Source organism: Gymnoscopelus microlampas (genome assembly GCF_963454915.1).
Source record: "Gymnoscopelus microlampas genome assembly, chromosome: 14".
Taxonomy (NCBI): domain Eukaryota; kingdom Metazoa; phylum Chordata; class Actinopteri; order Myctophiformes; family Myctophidae; genus Gymnoscopelus; species Gymnoscopelus microlampas.
This window is the reverse complement of record NC_139951.1, coordinates 13123351-13137742: the sequence shown is the minus strand read 5'-3', so window position 1 is coordinate 13137742 and position 14392 is coordinate 13123351. Positions and strand designations below refer to the sequence as shown.

Sequence of the window (14392 nt, the reverse complement as noted above, 5' to 3'; positions counted from 1 at the left end):
GAATGTACTTGTGTGTTGGCATGTACTTCCTGTACTGTTAATAATCGTGTTAACAAAGTATTCAATATCAATCAATCAAATTTGTACTCAAGTACACAAAAGTAAAAAAAATATTTTTAAATTGCTGATGCACAAGCTCACAGAGTAAATGTACTTAGTTGTTTTCCACCAGTGGTGTGTGTGTCACAATGAGATGTGCTAGAACAATATGTTAGTTAGAGGATAATAATGGTTCCACCAGAAGAGCCAGAAGGGCTGAATTCTCTTCCTAATTCCACCACTGTCTGGGAAAGAAACAATGTGGTGTCCAGGCCAGGGACAAGGCCATTGGAACAGGGAAATAAACTGAATCCGCACACATACAGGGATACAGCTTTTTAACATGGCACATCCCCATTGTCAAATAGTTGAAGAGGCTTTTAAACATCTGCAGTTATTGCGGTTTCCGTTTTTTTCTTTTTTTTGGGTTCAATACTTGCACGTTGACGTGATTGGTTTCCATTAGCGTTGCTTGAAGTGGTCGATGCAGATTTATTTTTAATCATTTTTAAACCATTTGACAAGAACCTTGGTACTGTATATGTGTGATATGTAACCTATAGCATGGCTATGGCTAACATGTGGCCAGTCTAAGACGTCAGTCAACTATGACGTCAGACAGTGATTCGACATTGTCTCCATATTTGGGCAACATTTCAGCTAAGTCTGACCTCCCCTTCATTTCCAGTATAGATTTAAAGTTAAATATATACCTTATATTAGGATAAAACTGGATGAGCCCAGAACACAAATAGACACACACAGACACACAGTCTACTAGACGGCTTGTCCCCATAGGGGCGCCACTGTACAAAACCTTACTAACCATTTAAAGTTTAAATGTACATGCTCAAGAATGCGTCTTTTTGGCAAGCGGATGGTATCATGCTATGGAATATAGACTATAGGCATAATCAGGGCCCTCCATGGCTCTATACAGTTTTTTTAATCCCAAACACCACTTTTCTTTGCTCGCGCTTCTTTTTGTGTTTACTAGTGTCAGTTTAGTGGAAGTCACGTGTGGTTGCAGGTGTAGACTTGGCCCTTCAAAATATATATATGCTTTTTTTTTTACGGTTTGCCATTAGCCGTTAGTGTTAACCGGTTGCCAATTTCTTAACGGTCAACGGGTAACGGGTAAAGGTTAACGGTTGGCCATCCCTGATCTGACCGCTTAACACAGTCGTGTTAAGTGCTCTGGCGGGTGGGTCCATCCATCGGTAGCTCCAGTATGAACAGGGAAACTAGAGGCAGGCACAAGCTTCTCGGCCCGCGTCTTTGAAACAACCCAAAGTGGTTGTTATTTCCCGTCTCGCCTAATTCCAGGTCCTCCATTTTGAGAAGGTTTTCAACCAGAACCAAACCACCCACTCGCTGCCAGCGGGGTCAGTTCCTAGAAAACCCTTTGTTTACTTTACACAGCCTCTCATGGAGCCCGTTCTCAGTTCCCACCTCTAACCCAGGCAGGCTGTGTTTGTGCAGCAGCCCCACAGTGGCAATTAACAGCTTGTTCCAGTTCCAAGTAGTAAGGTGTGAATATTGCCTTTATAGTAGTGGTTCTCAAACTGTTTTCGTGCCAAGGGCCCCCAAGTTGATATGTATTTGGACGTGGTCCCCCCAACCTGAAAATGTTTTGTGCCAGGGACCCCCAGAAGAGAAAATTTGTGTTAAAATAATCACGAATCTCAGAGCAACACGTTGTGAGCTTGTCAATCTGCTATGTTCTGCGAAAGCTTTCCCCACAATACATACGGGTGCTGGGGTTTAAGTGGTTAAAGGAATACTTCACCCAAAAAATTAAGCCTCGAATTCATGGTGATGATTATTTTTTTTTGTTTTTGTTGCATTCCAATAATCCAATATTTGACTAATTGAAGTTAATAGGAGACCAATCTTAACAAGAGCAAAAACATATTTAAAACAGAACTCTTTGAACCTGAATGATCAATAGGCTCATCAGTGATTACACTGTGAGAGCAGGAGTTTATCTTATACATACAGTACTTGAGTAAATGTACTAAGTAAGTAAAAGTTACTTCCCACCATTGCTTAAGCCAGTGAGCTGGCTGGCTATAGTGTTTATTTGCCTTCCATACCCCTGCACAGGGAGAACTATTACTACATGCCACCATGATTTATGGCTAGGATTGAGTGAGCGTGCTTTAGTGGTTTTAGCGTCTACCAAACAATGTATGGCAGCCTAAACCTGCAATTTGAACATTTCACATATGGTATCTGTAAAACCACCTTGTCATGTGTCACAAAAGAGAGAGGAGAAAAGAAGGGAAGAGCAAAGCATTGTTTCGGCCAGGTGGGCGTGGTTATATGACTAAACCTAACCTCACAGAAAATATGCCTTAATTTAACCCAGTGGTTCCTTTTTTTGGTCGTGACCCAAAAGAGATTTTTTTATGTCTTCCCGGGACCCAAAAAATAGCCGATCTACAAGATCTGCTATTTTCACTACTTCTATATATATATATTTTTTTTTAATCTTTTGAAATATATATATATATATATATATTCAAAATAAGAAGTTAAAAAAAGGGATATTTTCTTGCGAGTCGCAACCCATAAAAATGAGTCCGCGACCCACAAATGGATCCCGACCCACCGTTTGGGAACCACTGCCTTAACTTAACCTCAAAACCACGCCCACCTGGGCGAAACATCTGGGAAAGAGAGAGTCTGTGATAGGCATACCTATTGAACAATGTCCACCAGAAACCAATTCCTGGGGCTCTGAGGAGGGTGATTCATTCTAGGCAACAATTTGGTCCTAAGCAACATACTGCATCTTGAAATCTACTTGCTGTATTGCCATGTAGTAATTATGCTGCAAGTGGTTCTCAACCTGGGGTCCAGGGACACCCGGGGGTCCTTGGTGGGGTTCAAGGGGGTCCGCAGCTAAATGACTCATAGTTATAACTCAAAAGGACCCTTACAGGTCTGTAACTCTGCAAGAGCATGGAACCAAATGGATCGACCGTCCATTTATACTCTTTTTTTTGATTGATTGAATACTTATTAGTCAGAAATATAAACAGCACAGAGTAAAAACAAGTCCTGGGGACTTTGTTTCCATTGTGGTCCTATTCAATTCATCAACATAGCTCTCAGAGATAAATTAATACTGAGGATTTTACAGTGTCTGTAGATTGGGGTCCCAGGGATAAAAAAAGAAGAAGTGGATGCACTCTAGTGAGGTTTGATAACCACAAATGACTTTGGTGACCACTAATATGCAGATTGCACAGCCCTATAGGGACTATTAACATGGGCTTTTAACCATTTAGTCTTGCTTTTACGAAGGCTGCTTCATCCAGTTAGTCTAAAATAAAAAATGAAAAATGTATTTTCTTTTTTTATTAGGGAAAGTGAAGTGTAAAGCATGATTTGTACTTACAGTAGTTACATGCTGGTGTTGCATGCCGTAAATAGCAGATATACAAGCTCACTGTGAGCTTGTAGATCTGCTATTTACTGAGCATGGCACCGGCACGCAACTACGTATAAGTGAGGCTTCAGTTGGTACAGGTATGAGAGATGGTAAAGTGGGAGGGCTCGTCCTGAGACAGTGGAATTTATACTGGCATCTTTCCAATGCAGTAGGTCGTAGAAGATCGGTTTGTTGCGGACTCGCCGCTGCTCTAGCAACTACCTTTACAAGTTCTCAGCTGTGGTATATCTTATCACCCCTATCTGTGCTTTTATCACCCCTCCCCCAGGGCAAATAAAGGCTGGGTTTGTGATGAATATGAATATTTTCCATTTCTCTAAATGGAAAAATATATCGAATATAGCCTATCTACAAGCTCACAACGCCTCGCAGCGTGAGACATTGTGAGCTTTTAGATCTGCTATTTTTGGCAAAGTTCTCCTCAGAATAGGGATTCTGTGGTTAATGTAAAAAAAAACTAAAGTTCCTTGCACACAACGATTTGGCGGCCCCCATGTAGTAACTCTGAGGACCCCCAAGGGGTCCCGGACCCCCAGTAGAAGACCCCTGATATACTGTATACCTATACTCTGTGCCACAGGTGGAACCAGAGACGTTAGCGGTCATCAAGTGGATGCAGAACTACAACTTCATCCTGTCGGCCAACCTCCACGGAGGGGCGGTGGTGGCCAACTACCCCTTCGACAAGACCAGGGACTCCCGCATCCGAGGGAGGCCCACCTACGCAGCCACAGCGGACGATAAGATCTTTAAAAAGGTATGCTCCGACACACATAGGAAACCATTTCCAGATGGTGATATTATTACGGAAGTGTGCGTGTGCGTGTGCGTGTGCGTGTGCGTGTGCGTGTGCGTGTGTGTGTGTGTGTGTGTGTGTGGTACAAGCATAGCCATATAGCATAGAATCTTAAAAATAGACATTGCAAAGACAATTTTCTTGGTTGTTTTATGGTTGGAGTCTGGGGAGTTATAGGCTTAGGAAAAAAATAAGATTACGGTTAGGTATTTAGGGTTAGGTTTAGGTGTATCCATTTAATAAGAAAATATATCATGATGCAAAAACTTCAGGATCTTTGTAAGATAATTGATAAAAAAAAATACTGGAGAGAAATATATATATATATTAGAAATTTGGTAATTTGTCTGGAAATGTATTTTGTGTTTAAAGAATAGTGACAAATCGTATCGTGAACCTAGTATCGTGATTCTAATCGTAGCGTGATTTGAGTGAATCGTTACATGCCTAGTTTTAATGCATTGTGAGCTTGTAGATCGGCTATTTCCGGTGCACGACACACTGGCACACAACTACGTATAACTCAGGCTTCAGGGTTAGGTTTCAAAACGGGACAAACAGGCTAAAAATGGCATTTATGAAATCGCCGTCCTAAAAGTTTGACGAGCTGCAGTGGCCTTGTGGCTACAGTGTCTGCCAATCCTCGGCAGAGTCACACCAAAGACCATAATAAAAATGGTATGTACAGTAATGCCTCCCTGCTTGGCACTCAGCATCAAGGGTTGAATAGGCTCTATGCACAGCAGCCATAGTGTGAAGACATTCACAGGTGTTACCAATGATACTAATGAAGATGATGATTCTGGTCAAACAGAGTCAGAGTGCTGATATTGTGCATGTTGACTCACTGGAAACACTCTGCTACACCAAGTGGCTGTAAAATTTGGGTCCAGGGACCCTCGGTTACTTAAGGGGTTTCCAAATGGCTCCCTACGAGTGTGTAACTCTGAGAGTGTACAAATTGTACACTCTCAGAGTTATGGGGGTCGTAGAAATTGAAAAATCTGAGAATCTGAGCTACACTAAATGGAACAGAGCCTTCATTAGTATCATTGGTAACACCTGTGAATGTCTTCACAATATGGCTGCTGTGCATAGAGCCCATTGTGGGGTAAGTCCCTGCGACATACTGTACCAGCATCATGTTCAGGGGGGTGTACTCGGACATCAAGCAACCCTTTCAAGCCGGCTCACGCTACAGGAAACAGGAGATAGGCTCCTGACCTTACGGGCCACATGGCTCGGGAACTGTTGGTTCCCAAGGCTACTTACTTAACCCATTAAGGCCGATTCAAAAAATGTCCTAAATCCTAACAGTTTTCTGAAAAACGTATGTTGTGGTGCGCAAACCTTTTCATGTCAAGGACCCCCAAAATGATGTGTATTTGGCCGCGGACCCCCATCACAAAATATTTAGTTCCAGAGACCCCCAGAAGCAAAAGATTCAGATTCAGAGTTTAAAATGTTCGCTTTAACAATATGTATATTCAAAGATATGCACAAATCTTCACGATTGTTCAAAAATAGCAAATCTAGAAGCTCACTTCGTGCTATGAGCTTGTATATCTGCTATTTTATATAGCAGTGTAAAATATGGTTCAAGTGATTCAAATGATTGTGACGCTATATTAACTATATTAACACAATTTAGCTGGGGACCCCCTGGTACCCCCCCCCCCCCCCCCCCCCCATGACCCCTGGGGGTCCCACTTTGAGAACCAATGATATAAACGTGCGTGTGTACGTGCTTGTGTGTGTGTGTGTGTGTGTGTGTGTATCTCCACTGACCATGTGTGAATGGCCGTTGTGTTGCAGTTGGCGAGGACCTACTCGTTCGCTCACAGTTGGATGCACAAGGGCTGGAACTGCGGCGACTTCTTTGAAGAAGGAATCACCAACGGCGCCAGCTGGTATTCACTGTCCAAAGGTACGACCTCCACTCTCTGTCAGTCAGTCCCACTCTTTCTGTCCGCCAATCAGAGCTGTGTATGTAAAAGGAAATGTTAGACAAATATGATATGAAGTTTGATGACAGTGTGGTTCCCAGATTTTTTGTGTTCGAGGCCTAAAAGATACATTTGGCGTCTCTGCCGGGACCCAAACTAGTGAAAATGCCAGATCGTTGTGAGCTTGCAGATCTGCTATTTTCACTAATTCTTTAAAAAAAATTACATTCATCGAATTTCCTGGATTAAAAATAAATAAATAAAGATATTTTTGGGTCTTTTTCTGCCTTTATTTGAGAGGATATTAGGCTGACAGGACATGGGGAGAGAGATGGGGGGTGACACACAGCAAAGGCCGTCGGGCTCGGGAGTCGAACCCGCGACACGCTGTAAGACTGGTTTACCAGCCTATGTGGTAGCCAGCGGGCGCCCCGAATTTCCTGGATTTTTTGTTTGATGTTTTTGCATTTATAAAATGATTGTGAAAAAAGATACTGTTTTTTTTCTGGAAAAAAAAAGTATTTTCTTTTGAAAAATAAGAATTTAAAAGAATTAAGAAAAATGTACTCGTGACCCATAAAAATGGGTCCGCAATCCAAAAATGGGTCCCGAGCCACTGTTTGGAAAACAGCGACACCCATCCACCCAAAAAAAAACTAAACATGGTTCGTAGGGGTGATTCAGACAGTTGGTTTCTCCGCAGCATTCCAAACGCGCCGCTTTTCGAGCTTTCCAATCTGCTACTTTTGATACTTTTGTGTGACGCTGTAGTACTATGATCAAGTACGTCATTAATTCACAAAAAAAACACAAAGAGTTCAAATATGGAGATAAGAGGTTTCTGCCCGACAGCAACAAAAGATGACTCCTTTAACTGGGGAATCAGTTGAGGAGGGCATGTACAAGTATAAAGTTGATTATTTCATCTTCCTCGCATCGTCATACATGTTCGGTCTGAGATCTTCAGACATGTATATACCTGCAGAGGTATATACTGTACATGTTATATTGGAGTGTTGACTTTTCAGAGAGGAACTCATGCCACCGTTGGACTCGCCCACACTCTTCTCATTTAGCAGGGACACGTTATGTTTACTTTAACTATTTGCTCCAAGAATTATGTCATAGTTCCACCAGGTTTGTTTTCCCCTTTTCCCCGACCAATCCGAGGCTCTTTGACATATTTTTCAGCCGTAGTTCTTATCCAGAGTGTCTGGAAGTGCAGGTTAATATCTACTGGCTCTTTTCGACTATGAAGGGTAAACCCAGAACCTTCCATAACCTGAGACGTCCCAGAACCTGTCAAGTTCTGTGATGTTTTTTAACATGTATATTATAACCAGAACCACCCCTGAAGGGGAAGATATGTCATAAACAACAAACCTAATAAAAGAGCGATCAAATAAATATACATTTTGACACCAAAATTGTGCAGCAGTTATCAACCTTTTCTGGATCAGGGTCCACTTGAAAATCTTGAAGGCGTTCATAGTATAATTTAAGTTCGTAGTTCTTAGTTTAACCACTTAAAGGGATATTTCACTTTCAAATTAAATAAACATTAAAAAAGATATATATATTAAAAAAAAGAAAAAAGTAATGGAAAAATCACGCCCCCCTCACGCATTAGAAGGACATTCTAATGCGTTAGGGGCTGTGATTTTTCCTTACTTTAAATCCCTTTTTGTACATAAATATTTTATATTATTATCTTATCAATAAAATCTTAGTATTTGGGCAATTATTTGGGGGCCCCATTTGCAGTATCCTCACGGCCCACAGGTTGAGATCCTCTGCCGTAGAGTATATGGAAACAAATCCAGAACCTGTGAAATACGTTACACTGCACGGCATGGTTCACTGGGTTCTTGTATAGTCGAAAAGAGCCATAAGCTTCAAATCCCAGTGCAGTCAGCATGTAATACATATGTCTCAGTTATTGTTACAGCCTCTCAACCAAGGCTCAGAGACCATAACCATACATGATTAAATAAAAAGAGAAACAAACATACCCCAAAGTGTATAAATAATCAAACAAAAAGAGGTAGGAGGAGGAGATCATGGGCCAAAAAGAACAAAAGATGGGGGAAGCTACTGGGCCATGACCTCGCCATCCGTCGAACCCCACTGTTCCTCCCTAAACTACCAAAACAAAACATTAAATCTAAACTAAACCAAAAAATAACCCCTCCCTCCCCCAAAGAAAATGTATTACTGGAGGTCTCCCACCCAGAACTAAAATTACTAAACTCAATACCAAAGTATGCTGAGCGGGGGTGGGGGATAAACAAAAAGAAAGGTCAACAAAACAATTCCCTGCATGAGCTACAGGTTGTAGTCATAGAGTTATAATACTGTATATCTAGAGGGCGGCCTGCCCAGCCCCCAGCTATTCAATAGCCACTGAGCAACTTTCAACGAAAGTTGCTCAGTGGCGTTTGAAGCACCTGGAAGTCTGCCGGAAGTACCAATGTCTGAGCCAATATCGGAGCCAATAGAGCAGGTCATAGAGTTATGAGCAGGCGCACTAGGGTTTCAAATGGTAGACGCACGTGCAGTAGTAGACAGATAGACAGGCAGACAGGCAGACAGACAGACAGACAGACAGGCAGGCAGGCAGACAGACAGACAGACAGACAGACAGACAGACAGACAGAGACAACACCCACGCTAGTGTGCGTTCAGGCCAGGGCTTTAAGCCTGAGTTACTGTATACTGTACATAGTTGCACACTGGTGTTTTATTGCCTATATTTGCCCAGGCTCTAACATGGGTTGGGATATCGTTCCACAGTTTGGGCGCTACAGCGGAAAATTATCTATTCCCACCCTGGGTCTTCAGCCTTGTTTGTGGGACCTTAAGAAGTGACTGGTCAGTAGACCTCAAGACCCTTGTAACCCCCCCAACTACTCCTCAAAAGAGTTAGCGCTCGAAGCCACTACTGGGTCACTACTGGGTCAACGCAGTCATTAATTTCCCCTCTGGGACCATTACACTACAAATAGCCTTTTTTCCACCTTCCATTGCAGGCATGCAGGACTTCAACTACCTGTACACCAACTGTTATGAGATCACCCTGGAGCTCAGCTGTGACAAGTTCCCTCCAGCTTCAGCCCTGCAGAGAGAGTGGCTGGGAAACAGAGAGGCTCTGGTGTCCTACCTGGAACAGGTTGGAACACGCACGCACGCACACACACACACACACACACACACACACACACACACACACACACACTTGCGCGCGTGTATACTTAATAAAAGGTGCACTCAGTAAAGCACAAAATCTCTGCCAGGAGGCATTTCCTAATAATAATAATGGTGACATATGCAGTTAAATGTCTACCTACAACCATGAAAGAGTAGCGTGGCATGTGATTACCAGTTTGTTTATTGTCTGTACTTCCTCCTCGGGATATCCTGAACACCAGAACACATGACCCACATGTTATTTTCGAATCCAGCATGCTCGTTCCCTATGGTTAATACTTAACTAGTACATCTGCAGAGGTTGGAGGGAGACCGGAGTTCAAATCCTGGTTGTTAAAGATTGCATCTTTAGCATTTACCCAACAAATACTCACTGGCTAACTGGAAAAGCAGGAAGTAGTGGTACTACTGTCAAAGGGATGTAATTCATTATGATTTGCAATGTGAGTGGAAAGTGTAGCACGTACAGGCTGAACGGACATTTTTTAAATGTGTAAATTGAAAATGATAAATGGTCTGCATTTCTATAACACCTCTATCCAAAGTTACAATGTTACATTCACACATTCAACACACATTCACACACCGACGGAGGAGGAAACCATGCAAGGAAACCAACCTGCTCATCAGGAGCAGTTAGAGGTTCAGTGTCTTGTCTTGCTCAAGGACACTTCGACATGATGCCAGGCAGGAGGTGCCAGGGATTGAACCGGTGCCACTCTACTTCCTAAGTCTGACTCAGTAGAAGATTTAACCATTATGAACACTTCATGTCATAATAGGTACATTTTCAGCAAAACATGCAGATCTACAAGCTCACAACGCGTTCCATTGTGATTCCTTGTGTGAGCTTGAAGATCAGCTACTTTCAACGAAGAAAAATAAGTGGACCAAGTATAGACCCCTGGGGGACCCCGGTCAACAAAGCATAATAAGGTTTAAGTGTTTTTTTTAATGGCCCAGTAACAGAATGTTCTCTTTGTTCTCCAGGTGCATCATGGGATAAAAGGCATGGTCTATGATGAGAACAACAACCCCATCGCCAACGCTGAGATCTCTGTGGGCGGAGTCAACCATGATGTGACCAGTGGTGAGAGGCGGGGCCTTAAACCAAATTCATTATAAGTCATCATACTGTGTCGCTCTGTGTAAATAAATTGCATATTAAAGGTAGGGTAAGTATCTTTGGTTAAAATAAGTTAGTATCATTATGATAGTACTCATTGCTAGAGTGTTTGTTCAGTAACAGGAGTCTCCATTCCAGCTGTTTAAACAGTTATGTATTTTTCAGGTCACGATACCAATTTTATCCAATCAGGATAGAGACCTCAGTCAGGATACAGATGACAAAAGTGAAAGTGGAAGTGATGACAAAAATGATGCTGATAAATGGGTACTCTCTCCTGATTGGCTGAAATTGTGTCCCCTACCTGAAAATGTATTTTCTGTTTATTAAAGAGCTGGAGAGACAGGGAGACCCCTGTTACTGAACAAACACTGTTTGTTATCAGAATTACTGACTGATTACTATCAGAATATATATATATTATATATAATATATTATATTATATATATATATAATATAATAGTGATTTAACCTTTTTACAAAAAACTTTTTGTTTTAACCAAATCATATCACTTACCCTACCTTTAATTAGATTTAACCACAGAGCTGAGGAAAAGCCTCTGCTACTGCAAAACCATTTTGACAAGACAAACCACTTATTTGCATTCAAATTAAAGGGCACTAAAATGCCATAATATAGAACCCTGTTGAGTTGTGTTGGATAAGCTTGCCCTCTAGAGGGGATTTGGTGGACGTGCACGTGGAAAAGGAAAAGTCCATAGTGGTCTGTTCTGTATTATATAAAATAGGACTGGGTGATATGGACAGAATCAAATGTCAAGATATGTTTGACCAAATATCTCTGTATCGATATTGTGACAATAATATCTTGCAGATCTGCAATTTTAGCATCTTTTGAAAGCTTGTGTATGTAAATAAGTTTAAGTTATTAAAACCAGGCAAAGACAACACTTACAGTATGCCATACAGCATATCAATATTACAATATACAAAATTCCAGACATTGATATATTGATAATGATAAATTGACCAGCGCTATCATAAAAAAAATGTTAGCAACTGGATGAACTACTAACCCCTATTTTATACATTCAAACATTTTCAAAAATAGCGAACATAAAATAAGAATAATTGAAGATTTAAAAAAAAAAAGATTTAGTGTAGACAATCACATTTTTATCCCCTTTTTCTCCACAATTTGGTCATCGTGACAATTAATTTCTCCCCAACACACATTTATGTCACTGCTGTTGTATCCTACTGACTCACCTGCCAGTGAGGAGCCCCCACCGGAAGGACGTAGGGCCTTCGTCCTACTCCTCCCGCCCAACACTCCTCGCTGACAGGTTCACCCTCCCCGCCCGGCTTCCCTCCCCCGACAAAGCCGGATGCACCATGGTGGATTCGAACCCACAACCTCCGTGGTGGTGGGCAGGGACGTTTATCTCCTATTAATGACATGCATAGACATGCCAGGTTAAAAGTGTTTAATGAAAGCTATTCTCTTGTAGGAGTGGATGGAGACTACTTCAGATTATTACTGCCTGGAACCTATAGTGTGACGACCTCCGCCCCCGGATACCTCCCCTCAACCAGCTCTGTCACTGTGGGGCCTGCTGAGGCCATACAGGTGTGTGTGTGTGTGTGTGTGTGTGTGTGTGTGTGTGTGTGTGTGTGTGTGTGTGTGTGTGTGTGTGTGTGTGTGTGTGTGTGTGTGTGTGTGTGTGCGTGCGTGCGTGCGTGCGTGCGTGCGTGCGTGCGTGCGTGCGTGCGTGCGTGCGTGCGTGCGTGCGTGCGTGCGTGCGTGCGTGCGTGCGTGCGTGCGTGCGTGCGTGCGTGCGTGCGCGTGTGTGTGTGTCTGTGTTTTTTCATGGCTAAGAAAGATTTTTAGACCTAGTGTTACCATTAGTAAAAATTGCAGATTATTATCAAATTTAGGATTAGTTTTAGGGGTTAGCATCAGGGGTGGGATTAGCATTATGTTTAGGTTTATGGTTAGGGGATAAGGTTGGGGTTGAAATCATAAGAAATTGCATTTTTAACGACTTTTTAAAGTCAATACAAATACAAAAGTGAGAACAATCAAAGACACAAAACAATTCACAATTTGAAGACAGACACTCAAGTGATGAACTCTTGAATTAAAATAAAAAAGGCTTTTGGGTCCTCGGGCAGACATATGGTGTTAAGCTTTAAAGTTATTCTACTGGCATTGTTTTCCCAGTTATTTCACAGTAAAGTCCCAGTTGGACCAAACAAGGTCCATTTAATTGAGTTAAACAAACACTCAGGATTTTACAGTAAATTGTTCCCTCTCTTTCTTCTTAACTCACAGCTGCATTTTTACTTGAAGCCGGCACCAAAACAGAACCAGAACATCAAGCAGAACCACCACGGCAAGAGGAACCACGCATCCAAGATGCCCGTAAACCTTGGGCCCAGATGAGACACGGACAGTGACACAAGTGCACGCACCCCCACACACTCGAGCAACACACCAAACACACACACACACACACACACACGCACACACACACATACGAATGAGGGGAAAGAACATTAGCATAATATATAACTTTCCAATTATATTCCTATAATTATCTTTTGTCAGACCTCATTGGTGTGTGTGTGGGGATAAATATCAACTGTAATAAGGACATGTGACAAAGCCTGATGTGTTTGTATATAAGTCTGGATTTGTAAGGAGAACAGCCATTCTGTATTTTGTAAAGGACATTATTTTTTAAACTTTCGCAAGTATACTTGGTGGAAATAATAAAAATGAAAAGTAATACAATAAAAAACTATAAAAACTTGTTTTGCTGCATGTCTGCCTTCATTTTCTATTTTATAGATAGTATAGTCTCTGTAGGGTGGAAACCTCATATGTACAAATCTAATCTGTTAAAAAAGAATACCCACAATTCTAATATGAAGAACATCCTCATCTGCATCTTGAAACGTAGCTAATCCTAAACCTCTCAGCACTCAGCTGATGGATAAGAGAGAACCATGGACCCACAACCACCCACCGACACACTCCTTCCAGTTGTCTCACCTTCATGGTGGTTCTGTTGTTCCTCTAGTCTAGATGTCATCCTTGCTTCTCGTACAGGCTGTAGTTTAGTTTTCACTGCTGTTTTTATAATTTCATAATTTTGGTTCAGTATTTGTCAGGGAGGACAGCCTGTGTTAGTGAGCCGCTAATATACAATTGTTCCATTGATTAAGCCTGATTTAGACCAATTATTTGTTTACCAACATTGAGACTGGATGCACAGGTGATTGTTTCACGCAATCAATTCTCAACCTGTTGTTGTGTCGTCGTGTGTGTGTGTGTGTGTGTGTGTGTGTGTGTGTGTGTGTGTGTGTGTGTGTGTGTGTGTGTGTGTGTGTGTGTGTGTCACCGATAGGGACAGAATCGTAAATATTTTTGGTGGGGACTGCGTTTGCCCCTACTCCAACTCACTCAACTCGCCTGTCTCTCCCCGCAACCCGCTGCTCAGACCGGCGGTAAAAAGGCAGCTCGCTTGCTCCATAGATAATCCATTTCCTGCTCCAGAACAAACTCTTCCTGTCTCTAGAAGACGTGAGTGACCAATCAGGGCCCGGTATTCGAATATGGGAGACTGTAATTGGTAGTTGGTTGTAGGTCTAACCAATTGCGTCGAGGGCCATTGTTTTGATCCCGCCCCTTGGGAAAAAAAACTTCCTCAAAGCACCAGACAGACTCATATCCAGGCAGTGATATAAGCTGAATTCCATTCCCCAAAACTCGGTCACTCGCTCACTCTCCTCGCTTCCTCCACTCGCGCCTAAGCCCCGCCCCTGCGAGGAGACGAGGATTATTTGAGAGG

At 42.2% G+C, this 14392-nt stretch overlaps 1 protein-coding gene across 2 annotated transcripts in view; it reads left to right on the top strand.

Annotated features, from left to right (window-relative positions):
- The window catches only part of cpn1 (carboxypeptidase N, polypeptide 1), a 25467-nt gene extending 12116 nt beyond the window's left edge, over positions 1-13351 (top strand). For both annotated transcript variants that reach the window (XM_084078157.1, XM_084078156.1), the window contains exons 4-9: positions 4080-4256; positions 6111-6222; positions 9271-9410; positions 10439-10538; positions 12047-12165; positions 12871-13351. In XM_084078157.1, coding sequence (XP_083934283.1) covers positions 4080-4256; positions 6111-6222; positions 9271-9410; positions 10439-10538; positions 12047-12165; positions 12871-12981 — 759 coding nt within the window. In that variant the 3' untranslated portion in view covers positions 12982-13351. The remainder of the gene's footprint in view (positions 1-4079; positions 4257-6110; positions 6223-9270; positions 9411-10438; positions 10539-12046; positions 12166-12870) is intronic.
- The last annotated feature ends 1041 nt before the right edge of the window (positions 13352-14392 follow it).